Below are 24,884 nucleotides of genomic sequence, written 5' to 3'. Positions count from 1 at the left end.
GTTTGAAGGCTTACCAGATGCCAAATCACTGCATGATTTTGCACCTTTCATTTTTGGATCTTCTCGGCAGTAGTTTTGAGTGGCAGACAAAACAGTAGAACAGTAGAGGTATGCAGGTCATGTTACAAGGTATTCTACGTTGGAGCTGCACTTGAACGCAACACACCGTTGATGGATAATGTTGCATCGCGTTGAGCACTGTGTGTGGTCACCTTTTTTCGCCAGACAGCACTGCATTTTTTTGTGACAACCCTCAGTGTCAGGACCCCCCACTGTGCCAACACAGTGGTCCCATTGCAGTAAATGAGGAGACTGCAAATATTAATGCAAAAAGGTAGATGAGGAAGGTGGAGAAGACATCGGGTTGTTTAGTTTTGCAAATATTTGGGCTCAGGAAAGATAAATGATGTATTGCAAATTATGTTCTCTCTCTTTTTGTCTCTTTCGCCCATGCCTTGCATTAGTCTGCGGAGGTACCAGTTGAATAACAGCTTAAGGGGAGATTTGCAAGACTTTTTCATTACAGCAACATGAGCTGTGATTGTGCATGGAGCATTACTTAAACATTATGACTGAACTGTCAAGTTAAACTGGAAATGAATACTGAGTAAACCTCTGAGATGAGATACAGTGGCGTTATTTTTTTGTCATCATGCACTAGTTGATGACAAAGCATTTACACCCGGGTCCATTGACTCTGCAGTAGACCCTGGTTTTATCACCTCGGCTCAGCTTTGATTTTAACGTAAGACCCGGGTGAACGCACTAAATTCCACAATGCACAGTGATGGCGCGTTTTCAACATCCGGTGGTGGCGTGTAAATAAGGAAGGAATTTGGGACGCGGTCTATTCAAGGACGTTTTATTACCCGACACAGTGTTGGAGGTGGTGCCCCGTTCATTCCTATGAAAGCTGCTCAGTGGTGTTTTGAAGATGCTTCTTTCACGATGGGTGTATTGCTGTTTTTTCTTCTGTTACAACTGTTTCCGGCGCATTTGTGACTAATCACAGAGGCTGCCTTGCCTGTGGGTAGTGGTTAATGGGGTCAATAGGTGATTTTTAGTGGGTTGACCCGGGTTTAAAAAACCTGCGTAGACCCGCTAATTTTGGTGGAAAAGAGGTATGATGCAGTTGGACCTCCTAGTGTTTGTACATTGGTCCCACAGCTACCGTAAAAACTATCTGTCTCTAAATTCTAAATGATCTTTTCATGTCCTTTTACACCTCTACTCTGTAGTGCGACCAGCTTTTATTTTACTCCATGTGTCTAAATTATGTGAACAAGCTGCTGTTAAGACTTACAAACTTAAAGTTTTAGTCAGGCTTTGAACTTAATTAATTGGATGTAATTAAGCATATTGCTCATCCTATCCTTATCCCTTACCTCAATTAAGAAAAAGTCCCTTGTTTTCATGATGTGGTTACTGTGAAAAGATAACAATAACCAGCTTACTGTACAAGTAAAGCTAATCAACAGGCAAAGCAGTCGCAGTGATGCTGCCTTACAAACACATGTTGAAGTGATGACTAAACAAGATGTTTTAAAAACAAATTCTAGTCCTTGTTTAAGAGTAAAGGTTTACCACTGACTCCTTAAGCCTGTTTCTGCTTCATCTGGAAAGGAACTCAGTGAAATGTGTGTCGTTAAGGTGATGTAATATTAAACAGAATGACCAAATTCTTTGGCCACATTTTGTGAGTCGTTGAAGTTGCGCTTCCTGAAATTTGGAAAGATGTGGAAGTCACTATGGTGAAGTAAACACACCTGTCAGGGGTTGGCTGAGAAAAGAGGAACTGGAACCATTAACCAGTTCCAGTGGAGGATTTTGTTCATGTTTGTTGGATTTCTAAAATTTCCTCTTGCACTACTAGAGAACAGAATAATCCAATGAAAATGTCAGCATGTCTGATTAAAGGTTACAAGGAAGATACAGAGGAAGAGCCAGGCCCATGCTTTAATCATGAGATCGTGCGAGAAAGGAAGGAAAAGGAGGGAGGGAGGAAAGGAGGGAGGAAGGAAGGAAGAGGTCCTCTCTCTGGTGGCCCTCTTTGACTTCTTTCTCTCTCTCTTCTAACTTTACTTTTCATAAGATGCCTTTTGTTCATTGCTCTAAGTGTACCTACTCATTATTTCACTATGCCACTGATTACCCACTTGAGCAAGATCTAAATTCCCCCTGCTTTCATCACAAAATTCATTGATAATCAGTCATCTCACCCTGTTGTGAAAAGTAAGTTTTTGCCTCACTAATGTGGTCTTTGCCACTTGCGTAACCAGTCATCTCTGCTATACTTGTACTTACACCCTCATGAGAAATGCTCCCACTCAGAATTTTATTACATAATGCCCTTTACCCATTTTCATTTGGTGTGCAATCAGATATAAAAGATGTTGGTGTTGGGGTGATGTATTTAGATTGCCAATGGGTTTATTGACGTAAAAATATTGGCAATACTAGTGGCAGTTTATATGTTACAAACTTATGTTCCACTATTGAGAACTTTAGGTACAGCATTTAGATAGAAGAGAAAGTACTTTTGAACAATTGCCCTTCTCTAAAGCAAAATATGTAACTCTTCTATATCTCAATAAGACCAAGATGCATTTCCACACCTCTTCTCCAGGGTACGGAGGCTCCGTGTGGAGATCAGTTGCAAATTAGTAGGTCACAAAGAAGTCAGTAATGTGTAACAGAGTTAGTTGATTTGTTGATCGACAGAAGTTAATCAACTACTTTCGGTATTGTTTAGTCGTTGGGGTGTTTTCAAGCAAAATGCCAAAATTTGCAGCTTCTCAAATGCGATGATTTGATGCTCTTCCTTGTCATGTGAGTGATTGAACTGAATCTTTGGGTTTTTGACAACTGGATGTTGGAAAGTCTAACTTTTTTTTCTTTATTTTCTGATATTTTACAGACAAAATGATTAATTGGGAAAATAATTTGTTGATTATCCAATAATAATGTAAATAAACATTAGTTACAGAATGTCTAACATTGTACTTCACTATGTTTAATGGATTAGCGTGTTCCTTGCCACCTGCCCTGAGGACAAGTCTTAAAGTTCATACACTTATCGAAGTTTGTATTTGAACCAAAGACCACAAATGTGATTTTCCAAATTACAAAACACTTTGGACAACTGGAACTTCTACATGGATGTGGTATGAAGCTGAAATAAAATCAGCAATTGTCCTTAAGACTTTCACTCCAGTTTTCATATGTGAATGTCTGAACTAGGAGTGCCACTAGGTGTTACACAACCATGTCTTAGTGTCTGTTTATAGAGGAAAGTTTGCCTTATCTTCAGTGACTGGACTACTTATTTGTTATTTGGCGCACAGTTACAGCCATACAGACTGAGACAATCAAGCCATTTTACTTACGTGTTTTCGTCTTCTTTCTGTATTTCTTCTGTTGTCCAGTGGTTGCAGTGCTTATAGTCGGTACATGTTGGACTGGCTATAATTAAAAAACCAGTGAGTTATTATTATACTATTACAGCTTGTCAGGTCTGTATTTTTTAAATTGTTATGACAAAACTGTGACAAATCACTTTCTGCCATAAGATCTTATTTCTCCCTTCAGATTACTGTGAAAATATTTGTGTGACATTTGTCACAAACAGATTAGCTGACGTTAAAGCTCCTTTGACAAACATTTATCTTGGTGTTGTAAGCTCCTTTGACTTAATATGAGTTACTGGATTGCAATTTATATCGTCTGTGATTGGGTGCAGTTAGCCACCCACCCCCACCTCGACCTTTTCTCTCTCTGTTGCCTCCCTGTTTTGCTGGGTGTAGTGTATTTGGAAGGATGTGGTATTGTGGTTGTGATAGATGGACCCAGAACTAGCCAGCCAACTATATCTGTGATACAGAGTAGTTTCCAAGCGGATGCAGCACTCTGTCATACTCTGTCACACTTATTTATGAATGGTTGAGAATACTTCCTTAATGTGTTTTAAAAAGACATAACTACAGTATCTTATCATGATTTTATATATGGTGGACAGCAACTCCAACTTTTTTTTGTTTGTATGTTTTTTTTGCCTGGGTCTCATGATCTGTTCCTTATAAGGAAGCAATGTGCTGAATGGTGTTAACGGTTAAGGGAAGTGAAAGTTTTTCTCTCTTCCAAAGTTCATTCATTTAACATGCTACACTCCTGTTGCTCTTGTATGAACATTAGACTGCAAAAGTAAGATAATTTGAAGCAAAATTTGATGGTTGGTGCATAGAAAAGCGAGCAAGTCCTCACTTTTTGGCAGCTGTGGTCAGCAAAAGTTTGATGTTTTCTCTGTATGATCAAAACTTGATCATTGAAATTGTCATTGATTAATTGTCCTTTGATCACCTAATTGATTTAGTTGGTTGTATGTTTAAACAGACGTGTCCTTAGCTTCTAAGATTGTGGAAAAGACAATTGAACACATTTTTACATGAAAGAAATAGTTTGATGTTTTGGGAAATAAGCTCACTTGCTTTCTTTCCCAGAGTTAGATGAGACAGTATTACATATGGTATGACGGACCTTTACCAATTAAACTCTGTTTAATCAGGACAAAAACTGAAGTGTGAAAATGACAAATTTATGAGTCAGACTAGTAACCTCCTAAACTCTTACCTGGTTGCCTGGTAGATGTAACAGGCCAGTTGTATTTAGTCTGTCTGAAAACATACTATGTAAATTTGTACTTGTACATGCACACGACTAATCAAAAGGCCACATCTCTGTGAACCCCCTGTCATTTCAATGCAGCTGATAACAAACCAGTCTTTGTATTTATTGCAGTAAAGCCTCTAGCATTATCTGTTGCATCGGGCCAGTAGGGGATTCACACCATGAATCATAAGGTGTCAAAAGGGAGAAGTTAGTGAAGTCAGCTCAAAGGGACAGAGATAGGTAAAGGCTGTCAAAAATATGACAAACGCCTTTAGTCTCTACTCTCCAGTTCACTTATGTAGTTATTATGTTCATCTGTCTTTGTCTCCCTGCTGTTTCTCTGAAAAGACCCTACTCCATCTTCTTCTTTGTTTTCAAGCAAATCTTCCAGCCTTTGTCAGGAAGTGAGACAGCTGTTTCTGTGTGTCATACAGATGTCACACTCTCATTTCCACTCCCCTGTCAGACACTCATTTTTTAAGAATGTGTGTTGTGTGCCAGGACACCTGCTGGCTGAAGATACTCACCTGCAAACTAGACGTCTGTCTGTCTTGAGAGCTAGGACTGACAAAACTTGAACAGATCTTGTTTCTGACGGAGGATATTTTCAAAGCATGCAGTGGTCATTTATAATACAATGATTTTGTGTCTCTTAAGGTGTGTTCAAATGGCTGGGAATTAAATTTTACCTTGGATTAGTGGCACAACTAACAACTGGAGTGTTTTTGCAGGAGCGTAAGCGCCACCTGTGCTGTATGTGTGGAGAGTAGCTGTGTGTGTTTGTCTTGGCTGAGACTGACTGACATCAGAACTTACCAGTAACTTCAGCCCCTCCTCTCTCACTCCATGTTCCTTTTGTTTCTGTATGTTCATGAAGTGAAATCAGAGTTGTTCTATATTTATCTAACAGTGTGCTGTTACAGCAAGGAAAGCACTGCCACTGCAAGAGAAATAAAGCAGAATTTAACGGTAATGATTATACCATAATAAGATTTAAAAACATTTGTAAAACTGGAAGCTCAACTAGAAACAAAGTTTGGACCAGTAGGGCAGTAAATACTATCAGAAAATTGAATTACTGGCCGAAGCACGACAGCATGCATAGAATCATAGAGGAAATGCAGGATACCTAATATACATAGTTCAGGTTGAATTTAAATCTTTGCATCAGCTATATAAATGAAATCTTGCCCCCTCAAAAATTCCATTCATGTTAAATTTTTGCACTAACCTCATCATTTTGCACCCACGTGCAACAGTTTCACTACAGGGGCCTGATTGGCACAACTGAACACACAGATATCATGTTAGCCAAGGCCACAATTACGTTTTAATTTCAGTAATCGAACCAGCCAAAAGTTACAGTTGTTTGTGTGCATTACAGACACACACAATGTGATTGATTCACAGTGTACACACACTCATATATGTATATGTGAAGGTCTTGTGAGGCCTAGCAGATGTCTTTAATCAGATCAGTTCACATTGACACACACATACAGTGATACCTCATCTGGTAGGTTGTTGTTTAACCCTTTTTGTCACGTTAAGAGGCTTTTCTGATTGAGCCAAGCTTAACCTGTCACCCCACTATAATCTCTATCCTCAGAGTTTCACTGCCCTATCACCCTCTGTGTGATTGTTGTTTTTTGTTTTTTCTAGTTTTACTACATCAACCCTGGACTTTTCCTTGGCTCACGAGCGGCAGGTGGAGGATGGGTGCTCCTTCAGCTTACCCCCATCCCCACTCCGCCTCCCCCTGTCCTGCCCCGGTCTTGGGAGCTTTTGTGTTTCCTAGAGGGAAGCGTATTGTGTGCCCATCTGCCCCCCTTGTCTCCCTCCTTCTCCACAAGCTTCACTGTTTAGCCTCAAAGGGCCAACAGCAGATGGGGGCCATGCAGTCACACTATCACATGCAGAGAGGTGACGGGGGTGTGTTTCTCATGTGCGTATACGATTGCGCATGTGTTGAGTCGACAGTGTGAAGTCTTTGTTTGTGGAGGGAAGTCTGCTAAATTTAGATGCGCTAATATTGGTTCCGACACATGATTCTTGTTTCCAGTGGATGCAAGCACATATATCTATCTTTTAGTTCTTCTTTGACATCAGGGTCACAAATGAATCTCCAAACATAAACCGTCCTGTGTGTAACTCAGCAAAAATTGACATTGAACTTTAGTGAGTCACTGTAATGAGCAAAAGTCTGATTTTAGAATTTTTCTTTGAATTATTTCATGGTGCATCTGTGGTTTTGACCAGTGCACTGAAACATGTGTTTTTTTGCCTAAGGCTAGACGCTCTGGAGATGATACCAGCTGCATGTTTTTATACTGACTTTTTACCCTAATGCCTGAGAGAGGCGTGGAAATGTCTACACTGTTGTTTAATCGCTCTGTCACCGAAATTTGAAGGCAATATAATAAAACTGGCAATTTGTCATTTCTTGAAATAAGATAGCCTGTTTCCTGAAAAAGATGAAGCGCAAAAATTGTCTGACAGCATTGATCCTAAAAATCAATTGACTCAATCAATAACCCAAATGACTGAGAAAATAATGTGATCTGGGGCGGAAAGTATAAACCGTATGCTGTCCAGGAGAAGCATATTCAGAAGAAGGGACTACAGCTACATTCCAAATTGAGATAAAACAAACAGTATGCTATTGTTGGTCCATTATTATTAAATTAATTTTGTATCAAAAGTTAAACTGAGCCTCTTTTTTATATTTTAATTAATTTTACGTATGCCTGTGTAACTATATAAATTTAGGTTTTGTAAGTGTGATGATGATGGATTTAGCATACTTTGAATAGGTCCAACTAAACAGAATGATTATCTTTTCAGTTAAAAAATATGTTGATATAGTGGATTATCACGTTTAGATTTTATGATTTTTAAAATAATTTTAAATGAAACTTTTTTTAAATAATCATACGCCAATTAGTGGCACTTGAAGTTATGTCAAAACATCACAGAGGGTGAAAGTGTGACTGGATCACAGTCCTTCAGGTCCGTCCTATGCCTCCTTTGTTTGTGTCCATAAGGTCACGTGTTTATTTGAGTTTTTTTCGGTCCACTGTGACCAGAAAGTAAAGACCCACCCTTGTTTGTTTTGTCCCTAAGGGTGGTTGAACTGTGCTGCTGTGTGTTCACTGTTGAGATAAAGCAGAGTAATACTCAACTACGCCATGCCAACTCTTCCTGGTAACAAAGACAGTCACTTTTTATTGGTCAGTCACTCGCCCCTCAAACCATTGGTTTTAATGTCAATTAATCTATTATGCAACATGCCAGTGCATAAGTAGAAACCTCATTTATTGATCAAATATTAAGTAAAACGGGATGTTCTGACTCAGATTAGAAGTATAAAAGTACAAATCTGGAAGTAATCTTCTGTCTGTGATATCTTGTCTTTCTTGTCTGTCCACCTGTCTTATCATTCATGGGTAGTTAATTTCCTTTTTTGGTAATTTCCTGTCATAGTTTTTTCCTATCTCTGTTGATCACCCAGAGGGGAAATTCAGGTGTTAACAGCTGCACAAGGACAGAAATTACTACAAAATAAAGTATTCGGTCACATCCAGAGAGCAAACAGTATCTATTTCACTTCTCAGAGATGCAGAGCTTATTGTCACTAGTTGTCATAATATCAAACCTGGAGAACAAACATGGATACAAACAGAAGGACAGTAACACTTTGGTAGCTTTTTGAGATAAAAAATGCTGTTCATAAGCTGACTGTCTCAACTTGGTAGCTGATCAGTGTTGCCTATTGTGAACTCTTTAAACCAAATGTAGCCAAAGCGTTAAAGCATTCAAAACATCTGGTATTCAAGAGTGACAGATGGGAACAAAGACTTGACCCTTTTTGTAGCCCTTTTTATAAATGTAAAAACAAAGCATGTGAAAATAAACTTGGCTGGACTTGACATGTGCTTGAGTTTCACACTGCTGTGAGAGAGGCTGGAGAATTGAGGCGTTGGTCTTTTAAACTTAAAGACTTAAAAATGCTCTTTGCTTCATTAAAAGAGCTGTAGAGTCTCATTCACTCGCCTTGAAACGGAATATTTGTCATGAAAATTTGGAATTGGGTCAGAGCAGCAGTGAAAATCACTTGCACCAAATATTAATGCAGTGAAGATGAAGTTAGTTTATAGCAGAAGCTTCAATAACCTAGGAACTTTGTTTATTTGTAGTTTTACTGTCGATCCTGCTGGCTTCATTTTAGGCTTCATAAAGGTCTGCTGAAACTGTGAAGCTGAGGTTAGAAGTCTGAAGTTAATACTTCAGATGTAAATATGCAAGTCAAAAACGTGTCTCTCTTCTTACCTTGTTTTACTTTTATATTGGAAAGATAACACTGATAAAATCAATCATAGTGATCAATACTCCTATATATAGCCGCAGCCAGTATTCTGTCAAAAATGTTTAAGAGTACTCTGATGTATAGGTCAGAATTGTTTGTTCTCTCAAATTGGGGCTGCAAAGTTAATCGAAATACAATCACAATATCCAAATCGCAACTAGCTTCAATTTTTAAATAAAGGTAAAATGTGTCTAAACAGAATTATAATGAAGTACTTTAATGCTGCAGAGATGCCCTGGTCCTAAAATCTTGTTCTCTAGATGTTAGAAAACGTGTTTGTTTCGTACAAAAGCCAACAAATGACAAGTCATTAATAGTTTTTTCAGTGAAAATAGAAAATTGTGATCAAAAAATGATCATTCCCACTAGTCGGGAGTCATATTACAATCATATCTTTCAAAATAATTGCTTGAAAAGCAATAATCTCACAGATGTATCTTAATGTGGCCTGTCTGTTTTGAGCTGAGCAGTAATGATAATGCGCTGCTTTAATCTTAATATATTTTTCAATAACTTGTTGTTCACAGTCACATCGATGTCTTCTATTTGCGTTTAAGTTAAATTTAAACAAACAGGCTGTAGCCGTATTTGTTTGTTTTATATTAGAACAGGTACACAAACACACAAATGAGAACAGAGAACTTGAGGCTTTTATGTCTTGGGTTGACTTTCTGGTTTCAGCTAAAGTGGGTTTGAGGTCAGGTACTTTGTAGGTTGAAGTGTGTCCTGGTTGAACTGGGTGGAGTGCTTTCAGTCAACTGAGTAGAAGAACATGATCTGACAATAACTGGTGCTGGGCAGAGGAGTCGGCCCAGAACAGTCATTTGCATTTACATGGACAACCAGGTTACAGGGCTTTCTGCAGTCACCTGATTTCTTAAATATCATGTTGTAAAAAAACCTGCTTTCTGTAATCGAGGTCAGGAAAACGCATAGATTTACAATAGGACTAGATACTTGACCCAAAGAGGGCGTTGATTCAGTTTAATGAAAACTGCTTGCTCGGTATGTACGGCAAAAAGTTTCTAGCTTCTAGGTTTAATTCCCGACGTGCGACCCAGTGAATATAAGCGGTAGTGTTTTTACTGCTGCCCACAAGTTCCCGTTCTGCCCATAGAGTTCACATTATGATGATGTCACATATTTTTAAGTTGCCTCTAGAATTTGAGTATTAAGTTATGTTGCACCACTGAGCATTTGATTCAGAGTCCTCTTACTGCGCTGTTAGCCCACCACACACACATACATAACAAACAAAATCAGGAAGCAGTATCTTTTTCACTAATACAGTTTTGATTAAATAAAAAAGTAATTCTTTCAAAAATGAGGTTGGAGGTTTGCCAGAACTCTCATATTACTGACCTGCTGCATCACAGTAACCAGGCTACAACACTGTACTGTGTGTGTTGTGCATTTTTTTTGTGTAACCTGGTTGTACATGGAAACGTACTGACAGTCTTGTGTGCCAGGTCAGACAACAGTCTGGAGAGTCTGTCTCTCCCGACTCTTATTGCCCGCTGGAACGAAGCCCACTGTTGTGTTGTGATCGTGGGCATGGCTGGAATGTAATCCAGCATGAGATGGACAGACGATGGCTCATTGTCGAAGCTACAGAAGGCCAAATTCTTTCCATTGACTGACAAGGATATTTTAGGGTTTTACTTGCACTATTGTATATCATATAATTAAATCTGTAAACAAACACTAGCGCTTATTTAACTTTTACTTTAAGCAGTTGTATGATTGAAAAGTTGTAAAAAATCACTTTCTTCATACTTGGTTTCAAATTTCTGGATTCTTTTGTGTTTTGATATGTTGTTTAGGAAAGAAAACCTCTGGCTACTGCTTTCTGCTGGTGATCTAAATAACACCAAAAAATAGGGAAAACATTTTACAAAAAAATATGGAAAATTGCATGCCAGATTCATTGCATTATAGTTTTTCAATTCAGATATATTCTTATTTCAGTCTTGTTTTTAAGTTGAAGCTGTGTAACCAATGCTGCCTCCTGTTTGATGATTATCTTGTATTTACTTGAGACAGGCTGGAGCTAATGGTTCAGAATTTCAAGCCTACATTTGACCGAGCCACTCTTTTTACTACTGTAAAGGAGTCTGCCAGTTTCCCGTATCAGTCAGCTGTGTTATTTACAACGGGCAATAATTCGTGACCCTGTCTTGAGTAAGTTCATCTGCTTACTGAAAAGGTGTACCAATTTGAAAACTCATTCTTAGTAACTTGCTGACTGCTTTTACTGACATTTACATTATTGAGTATCGAATTTTGTTATGTTATATACATGTCATACATTTCCATATATGTCCCAAACTGTCATTTGTATAAATGACAGCTTAAACATTTATTTGTATAAATGACAGCTTACCCCCTGCATATTAATGGCTGGTTTTGTGCACAGAATGTCTGTAGTTATAGTCAGGATATGGCATGAAATCCTTGCTTATTCTGTTTTGTCTCATGACCTAAAAGGAAAAAAAAAACTTGCAGCTCAAAGTGCTTCACCAAGAAAAAGAAAAGGAGCAAATAGGGATTATGGCAAGAAATATAAAATTAAATGTATATTCAATAATCATACCTCCTACATCAAACAAAGAAATTGATTTGTGTGCACCCTCGGATCATATTTTATAGAAATGACAGCTGTGAAAATGACTATCCTAAGATGACCAAGGCTTTATGTTGATGAATAATTTTAGATTCTAAGGGGGTAATAAAACATGTGCACACCCGAAAATTGCTTGTTTAAAATTCAGTATTGCGAGAAGGGGAATACTGAATCTAATTACACCTTGCCATAAGGCCTGAGTCATGCTAGGTACCATAAGGCCAGGGATCCTGAGTGTCCTTGAGCAGCATGCTGAATTTGTAAGTGTTAAAGAAACACTTCTCCTGCAGATAAGTGTTTCTCAAACACTTACACTGACACTCTAGTTTGACTTCCTGGTGTAAGACGGTGAGTCAGTAACATTTTGTTGTCAGAGATTAATAATTTAGCAGCAATGAGTAGCTAAACTGTTTTCTTATGACATAAAATCATCAAAATTGCAGGTGCTTTTGTTGAATGGTGCAATAACTAAGTGACACAGAGAGGGTGCTACATTCACACAAAACTGGAGTGTAAAAACTTAACATGTTTTCAACCAGCTGATGGCAGCACTGCACCTTTGCCTTATGTGTTTACTACTGATGTGAATAAGTAGTGGTATCCAGTTGGTCTGTAATAGGTTTCATGTCACTTGTTCACCTTAATAATGTTAACCTGTACTATCTTTTATGATGGAACAGCTGATGATGATGTTAATCATGATTGTTAATCAGCCTCACCCTCCTTGTCCCTGTCCTTCCTTCCAGATGCTGCAGGATTGTACCAAGGCCCGTAGAGAAGTGGAGCTCCACTGGAGGGCGTCACCGTGTTCCAACATTGTGCGCATCATTGATGTGTATGAGAACCTCTATCAGGGCAGGAAGTGTCTGCTTATTGTCATGGAGTGGTGAGTGAACACACACACACACACACACACACACACACACACACACACACACACACACACACACTCCTTTCCAAAACATATTAACTTGTGTGCAGATGTGTGTCTCTCCACACACACGAAAACACACACACTTACACATGCACACGCACACACATCACGAATAATGATGAATAATATTAGCATAAATGAATGCAGCTCATTATTCTCTTGTTGGTTTTGGGGCATTTCACTGGAATTAAGAGCAGATGTACTTTGTTTGGTCACAGTTGGAAATGCTCTTGTGGATGTGGAAGTTCAGCCTCTTAACAGTAGCGAGCAATTAGTTGGACAGGGGCTTAAAAGGAATGTGCTACTTTTGTCCACACGTCACAGTCTGGATGTGGAAGTTGTAAGTTATTGACTCCAGTTGGCATTTTCTTGCTCGCTCACAAATGAAAAGCACCAAGTATCGGATTTCTTGTATTGTAATTGGGTCCAATACAAATGCAGAGTGCCCCTTTCCAGCTGGCATACTGATCTATGGTGGAGGCTTGTGGATTTTGCTTCCCTTTTTAATTCCAAAGTTCACTGTTTGATCATCTGATAACCACAGAACCCAGTCAGTGTGGTTTTTTATGATTTTCATGTTAAAGGTGCCTAGTTGTCTGTTTTTAAAAGTATACAAAATGTTAAATGACATTTTAATTGCTATATTTTTGACATGTGAAGGGCTGTTAAGGATGTCCTAGACATATTTTTTGGCTTAAAACCCACAACACAACTGTTTCAAAAAGTAAAATCCTTTACATACATCACAGTGTTACTGTGCTGGCTTACAAGTGAGATACCACAGCTGTTACAGCGGCTTTTTTAGTTAAACCCTCAACCTGGGTTAGTCTATATGATTTGAATTGACCGTGTTGTTCCAAAAAGTGCAGGGACTTGCATAGAGCTAAAACCATTATTTAGATTCAAATATTTAAATCAGTACATTTTCGTTTTACAAAACTCTACATTGAATCAAATATTTTGGTAATTAGTGTGCAGTTTCCAGACTTGGGAAGGCACGTGCGAGAAAGCCTCTCTTATCCTGAGCAAAGGTTAAGTGATGAGTATCCTAGCCTCTCAATAGTTCTATACACATTTCAGCCAGGTTGATTATTGTAAGTCTCTTATGTGTGACCCTGAGGAGAAAATGACCCATTTCTTCTAAATGAGTCCTTTCCTCGCTGCTATATTTCCGTTTAGCTGCATCAACTTCACACACGTGCAGGCATTAGGGTTTGTGGTTACCTTTTATATTGCAGAGGTAGTTGACCTATCTGCCGCCACACTCCTGCAAAAAAGCTGCAGCTGATGAGTAATTTCCTTGAGAAAACTCAGCATGAAATGCCAATAAAGAAACAAGTAGTTCTGTTGAAACTAAAACATTTCCTAGAACTTTGCACGAGGAAACACAGCAAATTTGAGATTTAACTATTCAAGCTCCTTTCCTTTTGACACTGCATAAATCGAGACCAGTGATGACCTATATTCTGCTGTATTCTCCCACATTGTGTAAAGGGTCACCATGTCATTATGTCAAGACACCTTTGTAATTTAGGAAATTCAGTAAGATGATAGGGCAGCTGCTGGACTGTGGATTACTTTGAGAAGGACGATGTGAATCGATGCATGTTCTCTAGTGCTTCATCTTAGTGCCTCTCTCTGCTCTACTAACGAGAGCAACAGTAGTTACATTTCACAAATTAGATTGAACAACAGTTGGTTTCGAAATACAAAAACACCTTGTGTATTGTTTTTTTTTCTAAGCGGTCCAGTGAGCACATTACATCCTTCCTCCCCATGAGTCGTTTCCGCACTGTACTTGAGATGTGAAAGACAGGGTGTTTCAGTGTTTCTGCTGTGATGGTGTTAGATGAGCACTCTTAGCACTTCCATTACCATTAAGTATCTATTCTGCTGCGAATGCACACTCAACCTCAAGGCATTTTCAGAAACAAAGAGGGCGGGGATGGGGTCAAGAGACCTCAAGTTCCTCTCTATCTTCAACCACTTAAGAAAAACTGTGGGACCCGTGTGAGAAAGTGTGTGCACAACTGAGGGTTTTCCTCACTGCTGGCGGTTTCTCACACGTGATCATCATAAAGTCAAAAGATATGGCTCCAAGTGCTCTGCGTTGTCAGCAGAATTCAACATGTGAGTGAGTGATTTAGAGAAGTTTGAAGTGTGCTGTGGTTTAGCAGGGCCGTCCCGTGCCTCTGAGTCGGCGGGTCCTTAATGCTCGTATGCCTGAAGAATCGGTCTGTGCTTTCATGCACACGCACACGCACACACACACACACACACACACACGCATGCACAAAATTGGCATTGATGATTGAAACTCACAGTCATACTGAGCAAACGGATTAAATGAAACTTAAGAAGTGCATCGAGTATGAATTTTCTCATGCTCGGTTGAACTCTGTTACCCCACTGAACAACCATTAGTTTTTTGTTTGACTTTGAATTTTGGCTATGGTTGTTTTTGTGCTATGTTAGTAAATTTCTGTTTACAAATAAACGCTTTTAGTGGATCAAGGAATACTGGATATTAATCCTAGAATTACAATAATGAGCCATTCTGTCTACTCTTAACTGTAACTAAAGGTTGTGTGCTCTTAATTTGCCATACACTAGTTTGTTTACATCTTAAAACATGGCATTCAAAAATGCAACTTGTGCATTTTTTTGGGGTCATAATTGGAAAATTAACTAGACACCATCTTGCGATGTGATCACATCAAGGATGTTACACTAAGATCTTGACATGGCTATGAAGGCAAAGCCCCATTCATTCCTATGAAAGCTGCTCAGTGGCATTTAAGCCAAAATGGCTCGACTTCTCGGCTTTAAAATAACCTAGATCTTCCACCTTGTGGGGTCCGTAGAGCGTGCACACTAGAGACTTCCGCCGACAAAGCCGGCTAACCTCTGGTTTAGTGCCCTGCTAACTTGAATAGAAATAAAATGATTTGATCTTGCGACTCTTCTAGACTTTCCAAATTTCATTGGACCGAGCGGCTTCATACACGATAGTCAAACGAGTCATTTCATGGGGGGTTTGACTCTAAATATATATATATATATATATATATCCACAACTTTACAGACCCTTCTTTCACAATGTAAGCTTATGGCAAAAAGTATTTTTTGGGCCCCAGTGCATCACGTGACCTTGTAATTACGCGGTTTGGCCACTACGAAAGTTGGCTTCAAAACCTGGCGCGCCCCCTGAAAGCTTGGATCACATCAACTGCAATGGCCTTTTAACATAGGTACGTTCCGACCCATGATAACTCAGTATTTATTTTTACATTAGCTCATGAGGCCACAATCATCTTCAAACCTGGCCTTCATTTCACTCTCAACTACACACCTATAAAGTTTCACGACTGTATCTTGCATGGTTGTGACACTGTCATGCTTACAAGAATCTGTCTACAGACAGACGGACAGAAAGAACAAAAACATAAACAAACACTTGCACTCAAAACTGTTTCTGTGGTAGCCATTTCTACAAAAGGTGCCTCTGTGTTTCCCACACATAGACTTTACTCTGGCAGGCCGACCATGAATGGCCACCCAAGAATATTTTGTGACCTATTTTAGCATTTTTTACTTTAATTTATTTATCTGTCCGAGAGAACAAAGCCTTCCCCAGTCACTAAACTAGTGGACAATCCACCTTTGCTCTACCCCTCGTGTCTACGCACATTAGCACATGCTCTGCAAAGAAACACAGAGAGAGATGTTCTCTGGTGTAACATCGCTCCTGTAAACACAATGATTGTGATGTGACCTCTCCTGTTTAATGTAGGACTACTTATGCCGTTGCAGCTTGTAAGCGCGCCCGGTTGTTGCGATGTCGTTCGCTACCACATTGGGTTTGGAAGTTTCGATAGGCTGCATAATTAGACAAGGTTTCTCCACTCGCGGCTCATCTGCTGTTGTGGAAACGGAAGCATGTATGGAAAAGTAAAAAATGCGAGGTGTATTTTTTCAGTGACTTTATATAGCATACTGCTGAAGAAGAAAGTCAGCAGAGTGGACATACAGAAAGAGAGAAACAGAAAGGTGAAGCAAGCTAGTGACTGTGCATTAAGGCGGACAATTAAAGCAACACCATGTAAGCAAACTTTGAAAGCGAATCTGAAATAGTTGGTTTATTTTTTAGTCTTATTCTCAGGCCAACAAATACCCACACTTTGCTTTTAAACATATTCAGAATTGTACTCTCCACATTCTCTCATTTCCAAAACATATTTACTTTAATTACTGCTGATGTGTGTCTCTCCACACACACAAAAACTCGCCCACAAAACCAATGTATAATGACAAGTTCCATCAGTTGCATCACACATCAAATTTTCAGTACTGTTGGAAAAACTGAGTAGCAGTGCGAATTACCAAGCTTTAGTCATCAAAATACAGACGACATAATGTGTCATGCACCTGGTGAAAGCGTGAACTTGTGTGCAGCAGGTTGATTGTAGTGCAGTCTTTACTGAACTGTACTAGCGTACTGATGCTGATTAATCACCACTTAGAAACCCCTTTAAAAAAGGTGTGACTTTGTTCTGTGTGGCTTTTTAAAATGGCAAGCAGATTGCTGACCTGGCCTGTGACATAGTTGTGTTAGTGGGCCAAAGGTATGAACCAGTCATTCAATTGGTTTCACACAGCTATCACCTGTGTTGGTCAACCAAAAGAAAACATACAGCTTACCAGCAACCAGTCATAGAGAGATAAAAGTGTGCATCCTCCTTGCATTGAATCAACTGGCAGGGCGGATGTGTTTCATACAGCTGCCGCACAATTAGGCAAGATCTTACATCATGGCATACAGTTATTTTGGCTTAGTACGTCGTGTTGCCTTCGCATTTGATCTTACAGTAGTTCCGGTGGTTACAGTATAGTGATATTTATGTTGCACCCAGAGCCTTTTTCTGCTAATTTTAGTTCTCACACTCAGAAGAAGGGGAAAAATTGACTTCAGTCACATTATTTCTGTCTTCTTTCCTGCAATTGACCATGAGTGTGTCCGGCTGACCGGGTCACTGTAGACCAACCACACATGACAGCGCCTCATATAGCCCAGACATGAGTCAGTGGCATGTTATGCAAATATGTGCTTGTTGGCTGTTTCTGATCCTCGATTGGCCTGTTGAGGCTAGGCGACATGGCCTTTAAATAATATCAGATTTTTTATCCTCAAAAGCACTTCATAAATGGTAGGACTAGAAACAGCATCACATGTTAACAGAATGAGTGAACAGAAAGTTATTAACCTGTAGCTTATTTACACCTGAGGGAGATGTCGGATAAAGTGAGCAAAAATGGATGATTTAATATTGTTTGGCTCTCTAGTCTACTCAACGTGCCACCGTATCAAAGTGTGTAAATGCTGTGCTTATTAAGGTTGTTGAGAGCAATTTGGCTTCATATTATGTCAATTTATCAGCAATACTTTTAACCGATGCCAATATATAACTGTTAATATCAATTTACCATTATCAGGTTGATGGGTCAATATGTAATATGATCTGTTACGCCCCTGGTCTAGGGGAAACAGAGACATAACATGAAGTGCTTCTCCCCCATTCTTCCCACTCCCAAGAAGGCCAGTGTCACAGGTCATTTATGTTTAAGGTAGCATTTTTATTCTGCTTCAGAGGGAGACAAAAGCCAACACAACAAACAAAAGAGTCTATCTCCCTACCTTCCTAACACAAATCAAAAATAGTAACAAAAAGACAAATTCTTACCTAACTCCTAAAGAAGGAAAAACAGGAGAAAAAGGGTTAAATAAAAGGCTTCTCCCTCCTACTCGGCTACCAAACACAGTTCTCTATGTACAACATTTTCAACAGTCAGATGATTGACTTATACTGGATCTCACAACAAACTAACAGGCAAGCTAGACACCAGTCCAAGTTGGATGTGGGCGAATAGGTGGAGAGAGGGAAGACTGCAGTCAGCCGGTGCTTCAAAAAGGCTCCTCTCCTGCCTCTGACCAATCCTGGGTCGGCAATCAGCCAGATCTAGCCAATCAGCAGGTCCAACCTGCTATCAATCACACACAAACACCCACACACACACACTCAGAGGAGACTGCTCACACCTTAGGAGGAGGAGGGACATATCAGTATACACAGTATACACAAAATAATGACCCAGGGTCATAACAGATCGTGCATCACTAGAAAAGAATCAAGGTTGAGGTTAGTAATGAGAACATCCGAAGTTGATTTGCCTACAAAAAACAGTTCCTGAAATGTATTGTTATTTTTTTGCAGCATGGACGGTGGTGAGCTTTTTAGTCGAATCCAGGACAGAGGAGACCAGGCCTTCACAGAGAGAGGTAATAAGCTTTTGTTGACTTCCTTTCTTACTCTTGCTACTGCTGCACTGTATTACACGATTACATAACACTGGTTCAGATATACCACTGCATCCACATACAAATCCAGGCACCTGTTGAATACCGTATAAAGCAGCAGACACCCTAAGATCCACATCAAGCAACCCCTATAAGTGATTTTTGTACATTTGCTGTTCCTGACACAGCCCTATATGTCTTTACTTTAGAGGCATCTGACATCATGAAGAGCATAGGAGAGGCCATCCAGTTCCTGCATGCGATCAACATTGCACACAGAGACGTCAAGGTTTGTGCAATAACTTCCTATGATGACACGTTTTCTTGCTCTTTCTTGGGAAATTAAAGCACTCTGCTAGAAGGTTTTAAAGGATGATAAATAACGCCTTGCTGTAATTTCTTGTGGTTCTCCTCCCATTTCCTCCCTGCAGCCAGAGAATTTACTTTATTCCTCGAAGAGGTCCAGTGCCCTGCTTAAACTCACAGACTTTGGCTTTGCCAAGGAGACCACTTCACATAACTCTTTAGCTACTCCCTGCTACACACCCTACTATGTTGGTAAGGATCTGTACTCTCTCATTTTCTGCACTTGTTTCGTATTGATAAACACACATGACACATTTCTCTACTATCTCTTCTGTCCCTCACTTTTCTGTCTGCAGCTCCAGAGGTTCTGGGCCCAGAGAAATATGACAAGTCATGTGACATGTGGTCGTTGGGTGTCATTATGTATATCCTGTAAGTCTGTTTTTTCTAGTATCTCTAAACCTTTTATCACATAAGATTATTTTTTGGTTGCTGTAACTAATATTGCCTTTTTTAACCTTCAACAGGTTGTGTGGGTACCCTCCTTTTTATTCTAACCATGGTCTAGCCATCTCTCCGGGGATGAAGAAGAGGATCAGGATGGGCCAGTATGAGTTTCCCAACCCTGAATGGTCTGATGTATCAGAGGAAGGTCAGTAAAAATAGTAAACTTGGACGATTGTGTGAGATTCAAAAACCAAGTTATGTGAAGGATTATATAACTTATAAAGAAATATATTACTCTTTAAGAGTAATGTATTAAAACTTGGAAAATTCAAACGTCAGTTATCTGCTTGACAAACCAAGGAGCACCTGCTTCATATCATGTCAGCATTGTTTCACAGTTTCTTTCATGCACGTTTCATAAAACATCTGCTCAAATGTGTCAAACAAGCTTTTTTGGCTTATCAAGAAATTGAAACTGATGCAGGTGTTTCACCTCCTATTTGATACCAGCAGTCAGATTCACTACAATTGAAAGTGACGTTGTATTTCTTGAGTAATATAAAGGTTTTAGAGAGAAAAGAGAAGCTAACATGATGACTGATAGCTAACCAATATCTAACTGTAACAGAAGGGTGTGGAAGGATTGGTTGTACTTTGCGTGACACACTTCCTTATACTTACACACACTTTATATGCCTCATGATATGCCAGTCAATCTAAATATAACAAAAATATATTAAATAAATCTGGCACCATCACTCAGGGCCAACCTGTGTTTTCTTAGTGTGTGATTTTAAATTTAATTTTAGCGGCTGTAAGAGTTGAGCCTTTTTTTTTTTTAATGATTTAAATAATAATTGTTTTTGCAGCTAAACAACTGATTAGGACCCTCCTTAAGACTGAGCCGACACAAAGGATGACCATCACAGAGTTCATGAATCATCCATGGATCAATGTAAGCACAGTCAGGCATATTTCTAGCTCACTTTCTGGCCATCTTTCAACTCAGTTGTTTTAGCTGACAATCCTTTTATTGAAGTAAGATGTTGATGTGTGTCTGTGTGTCTCCCTGAAGCAATCGATGGAGGTTCCCCAGACCCCACTTCACACCAGCCGGGTGCTAAAGGAAGAGAAGGATGCATGGGAGGATGTCAAGGTTAGAAGCCTGGTTCACTTTGCATCAGTTTTGCTCGCCTGAAAATATTGGAAAAGACCGCTGTGCCTGTATCATGGCTACAATTGTTAAAATGACTTTCTTAGCATGCGTTTGTAAGGAGTTCTCACCTTTCACTTATCATGTTTAAATCCTTGATGTTTGATTGATAAATGAATCCAGCCAATTATATCAGAAAAAATACCTTTCATTAACTTCAGAAATCACATTATATATCCCATGCTGGTTAGTGACTACATTTACTGATTGTTATTTACTCTTAAAAGGATAAGGTTGGTGTTAATTTATCTTTTCTGTCATCAACAATTTCCCTGTAGAAATATCTGAGGTTTTGCTTATGCCATAGAACTTCTTAATTTAAATGAACCTGATTAGCTTCCCTTTGGACAGAAGTTACAATCTGGCACCTGCTTTGCTTGGCGAGCAAAAGTTCATGATGTTTTTGGCTGTCATGATCATTTTATGCAGGTATACAGCAAAAAAAATATGGTCTAACATGAGCTGAAACAAAAGAAGCAGTACAGTCTAGACCATTGGTTCCCAGATGGTATGCCGTGAGACAAGTCTAGATGTGCTGTGGGATTTTGTTACAACTGTACATTTTATGTTGCAGTATACATCAAGTAACGAATGAGGTTTCATTTACTATATCAGTACTTTGTACACATTCATTTCCTAATTTGGACATCACCTGATTGACAGCCAAAGTGAAGTAGGGTAAAAATGGGGGAAATGAACCACTTTCTTATGTGGACCAGTTCACCTCATTTTTTATTTTGTGACCTGTCTGGTTTAAATGCATGTCTTGCTGTTTTTATGTTATTTTACAAAGTTTCAAATGCATTTCTGAATCCTTTTGTTCATAAAGTAATTTGGTTGTTTGCCAAATTCTTAATTGGCATTAGTAGATAAAGTCAAACAGATGTTCAGAGTTATCAGATAACGTGTTATAGTGGCTATTTTTGCACAGATATGAATACAGGTGTACCTTGAGATTTGGTTTGCCTTAGGCACGAAAAGCTAGAAAACCACTGGCCTAGACAGCCAAGGTCTGTTTTTTTTTTCCTAACATTGTATCCTTGTGCCCAGGTAGACAGTTTTTTGCCTTAACCAGCAGAATTATGTGAATATTAGAAGATAAGTACCGAGAGGAAGAGTTGGTGACGATAGTTCTTCACTCAGGTGCCATGAAACCATAGCAGAGGATGGGGAACACTGGTCAAACTTCAAATGGTGGAACATTATATGAAAGTAGTGATGTAAACTTGATATTTCTATGTTCTGTTCTTTTTTATCCAGCTGTTTTTATACAGATGAATGGAAGCGATTATGTGAAATGATCATGGTTAGCTCAAATAACTGTGCCAGGCCTAATTACGTCTATACAAAAACGGCAAACTCTAATGAGCTTCTTTTTGTCATTTGTTTTTAGGAGGAAATGACCAGTGCCTTGGCAACAATGAGGGTTGACTATGAGCAAATCAAGATCAAGACCATTGAGGACTCGTCCAATCCACTGCTAACGAAACGGAGGAAGAAAGCCAATAACACCATGGACGACCCGCAGTCTGCTGCCCACTGAAAGATGCACGTATGCATGCACATACAAACACAGGTTGTAAAAAGGAAGCAATAATTTGTCGACACGAGTCGCATTGCATGGATTTTCTCAGTGTTTTATTTTTCATGGCAAATTCTAATGTTTTGTAGAAGTGTTTGTTTTTATTACTCTACCATTTTAACAAGCGCACCACTCTGCTCTGACAGAGAGGGTGTTTATCTGTGTTTTTACACCAGTGAAGAGATTATGAATTCTAGAAAAGGAGAGGAGAGGGAATCGGTGAGATCTCCCTCCTCTCCTTTCCCAAATATCAGGTTGTGTATTCAGAGGGGTTCAAACGGTGGGATAGGACATGAAGCCTTAGCATTAGCAGTAGTTCTGTTTCACCCCACAGCCCTGTTCTAGCCCCAAACCTGTGAATGTTAAATCAAATGGCTAAATCCCAAAAATAAAAGCAAGGGAAGGTTTCTATTTACGTTAATGCAAAGTAAGCAGATGTATTTTGAACTGACGAGTGGAATGTAAGGACTCTGTCCCTGACTGTTGGAATTAGCTGGAGATAGTCGCTCATTTCTGGGACATGACCTGGGAGTGTCTGTCAGCTCAGTTTGTCTTTGTGAATGTTGAACAGAGGCCTATGCACTCACAAGGGCCGTGTGCCATTCTGACAGAGCACCTCACTCTTGGCCCCTCTCTCCTACCTTTGATCTACGCTTGTGTTTCAGGTATGTAGGTTTAGGGCAGAGACGGATGCCATGCAGCATAAAACTGGCTCCACCTTTCTCCTGCATGTAGCTAATAGGAGAGTAGGAGCCAACGGATACTGTATTTTTTCATGGATTTTATGAACATGTTAGCATAGGCCTTACTGAGTGTTGCTAAAGCAGCCAGTTACTTTTAACCCCTACCTACCATTCTGTTCAGGCTTTTACCAATGTTATGCTTCAGAATTTATAACATTGCCAGATTATATTTCAGGTTAATGCTATGCAGATGTGTTTGTCAGCATGAAGTACCGCTAGGACCTTTAGTGTTGATTTCTGTTTGCAGGTGTGTTGGGAGAGATGTTGAGCAACTATAGGGATCGTTTGTGTGTGTTTTTGTGTAAGCAGTAACACCCTCTAAGAAATGCATGGTTTGGACAGACTGGTTGAGCTCTGGAGGTCTTTCTGAAACGATCACTTTGCATCACTGTTGGTTGCACCAGCTTACTGTAACTGTCAGGAGGCTCATTGGGCCTAATCTGGTGAATTGCCACTATTCTCCAACACTTGTCCTCCACACTTCCTGGAGGATTGATAAGAAGTAGAAAGTACTTAAGAGCTGCTCCTGGTCCCGGAGCAGAATCTGACATACCACCAGCAAGCTGTCATCACATTTATGATGAGTGTGATGGTTGGTTCCTCTTCAATGTTCTGTTTACGCAACAGGACACTTCCCAGCTCACTTGGGATTATGGGAAATGATTGTGTTATTTTTTTTGTCAATTTGGTCCACTTCACTTTGTAAAATCACATCCACATTACCCATCACATGGCACCTATAAATCTCTCACTGTAAAAATGTTCATTGAATGTTTGTGACAATGTTTTTTTTTCTTTTTGTCCCTCTTGACACTTTTTTTGTAGTGGAAGCACAGATGTGTATGTCTTTTTTTTCTTGTCATTGAGTCTGTTCAGCTCCACCCGCCGTACTTTTGTCTGCTTCAGCTTTGGATTAAAAAACACATAAAAAAAAAAAAGCTCTCTTGTCCATTTTTTTGAATACCAAAAAACTTTTAACAGTAAAGGAAAAACAGACAATAAAAGATGTTTGTAATAAGCATTAGATTGTGTTTGGCATTAGTTAGTAGGTGACAAGGCCTTTATACGTCGATATAAGATGCTCATTAACATTATTGTAATATGACCTTAGTTTTAATAATAGCATCATAAACATGTTTATTGTTGGATTATACAAGACATTTGTAAGCAATTGCAAGAAACCTGATATAACGTTATAAATGTTTCTTTTAATTGTTTTCTTTGTTCAGGTACCGTTCTTGCTTTATATCCAGTACCTGCCAAAATCATAGTTAACTGTTATTAGGTGCTTGTTTAACTGCTAATGCATAATGAAGTAAGTATCAATCTTAATAAATAATTTAAAGAAAGCTTAGTAAAGGTTTAACAGTAATAGGTAAGCTAGTTAAACTCAAATTTTGTTTATAATAGTATTATGAACAATTATAAGAAACTCGTAACACCTTTATTAAAGTTCTTGAACAGTACACATAAACTGAAACTTCTTAAGTGCTTATAAATCATAATCTAACAATAAATATGTTTATAATGCTATTTTTAAGCCAGTTTTATCCACACATTTTTAATAAGCAACTATTAAGGACTTTATAAGGCCTTTATTACCTGTTCACTAATTCTCATTACTAGGGTGTTGATCTAAAGCTCTCAAAA

At 39.1% G+C, this 24,884-nt stretch overlaps 1 protein-coding gene across 1 annotated transcript in view; it reads left to right on the top strand.

The window, feature by feature from the left end:
* Window positions 1-24,172, top strand: part of mapkapk2a (MAPK activated protein kinase 2a) — a 29,731-nt gene extending 5,559 nt beyond the window's left edge. The window contains exons 2-10 of the mRNA XM_073468356.1: window positions 12,401-12,540; window positions 18,861-18,925; window positions 19,153-19,232; window positions 19,375-19,501; window positions 19,606-19,681; window positions 19,777-19,901; window positions 20,566-20,651; window positions 20,772-20,852; window positions 22,303-24,172. Of these exons, the coding sequence (XP_073324457.1) occupies window positions 12,401-12,540; window positions 18,861-18,925; window positions 19,153-19,232; window positions 19,375-19,501; window positions 19,606-19,681; window positions 19,777-19,901; window positions 20,566-20,651; window positions 20,772-20,852; window positions 22,303-22,452 (930 nt within the window). The 3' untranslated portion in view covers window positions 22,453-24,172. The remainder of the gene's footprint in view (window positions 1-12,400; window positions 12,541-18,860; window positions 18,926-19,152; window positions 19,233-19,374; window positions 19,502-19,605; window positions 19,682-19,776; window positions 19,902-20,565; window positions 20,652-20,771; window positions 20,853-22,302) is intronic.
* The last annotated feature ends 712 nt before the right edge of the window (window positions 24,173-24,884 follow it).

Source organism: Pagrus major, chromosome 6, assembly GCF_040436345.1.
Source record: "Pagrus major chromosome 6, Pma_NU_1.0".
NCBI classification, from domain to species: Eukaryota; Metazoa; Chordata; class Actinopteri; order Spariformes; family Sparidae; genus Pagrus; species Pagrus major.
Note: the sequence above shows the minus strand (reverse complement) of the source record. Positions and strands in the feature narration are given on the sequence as shown.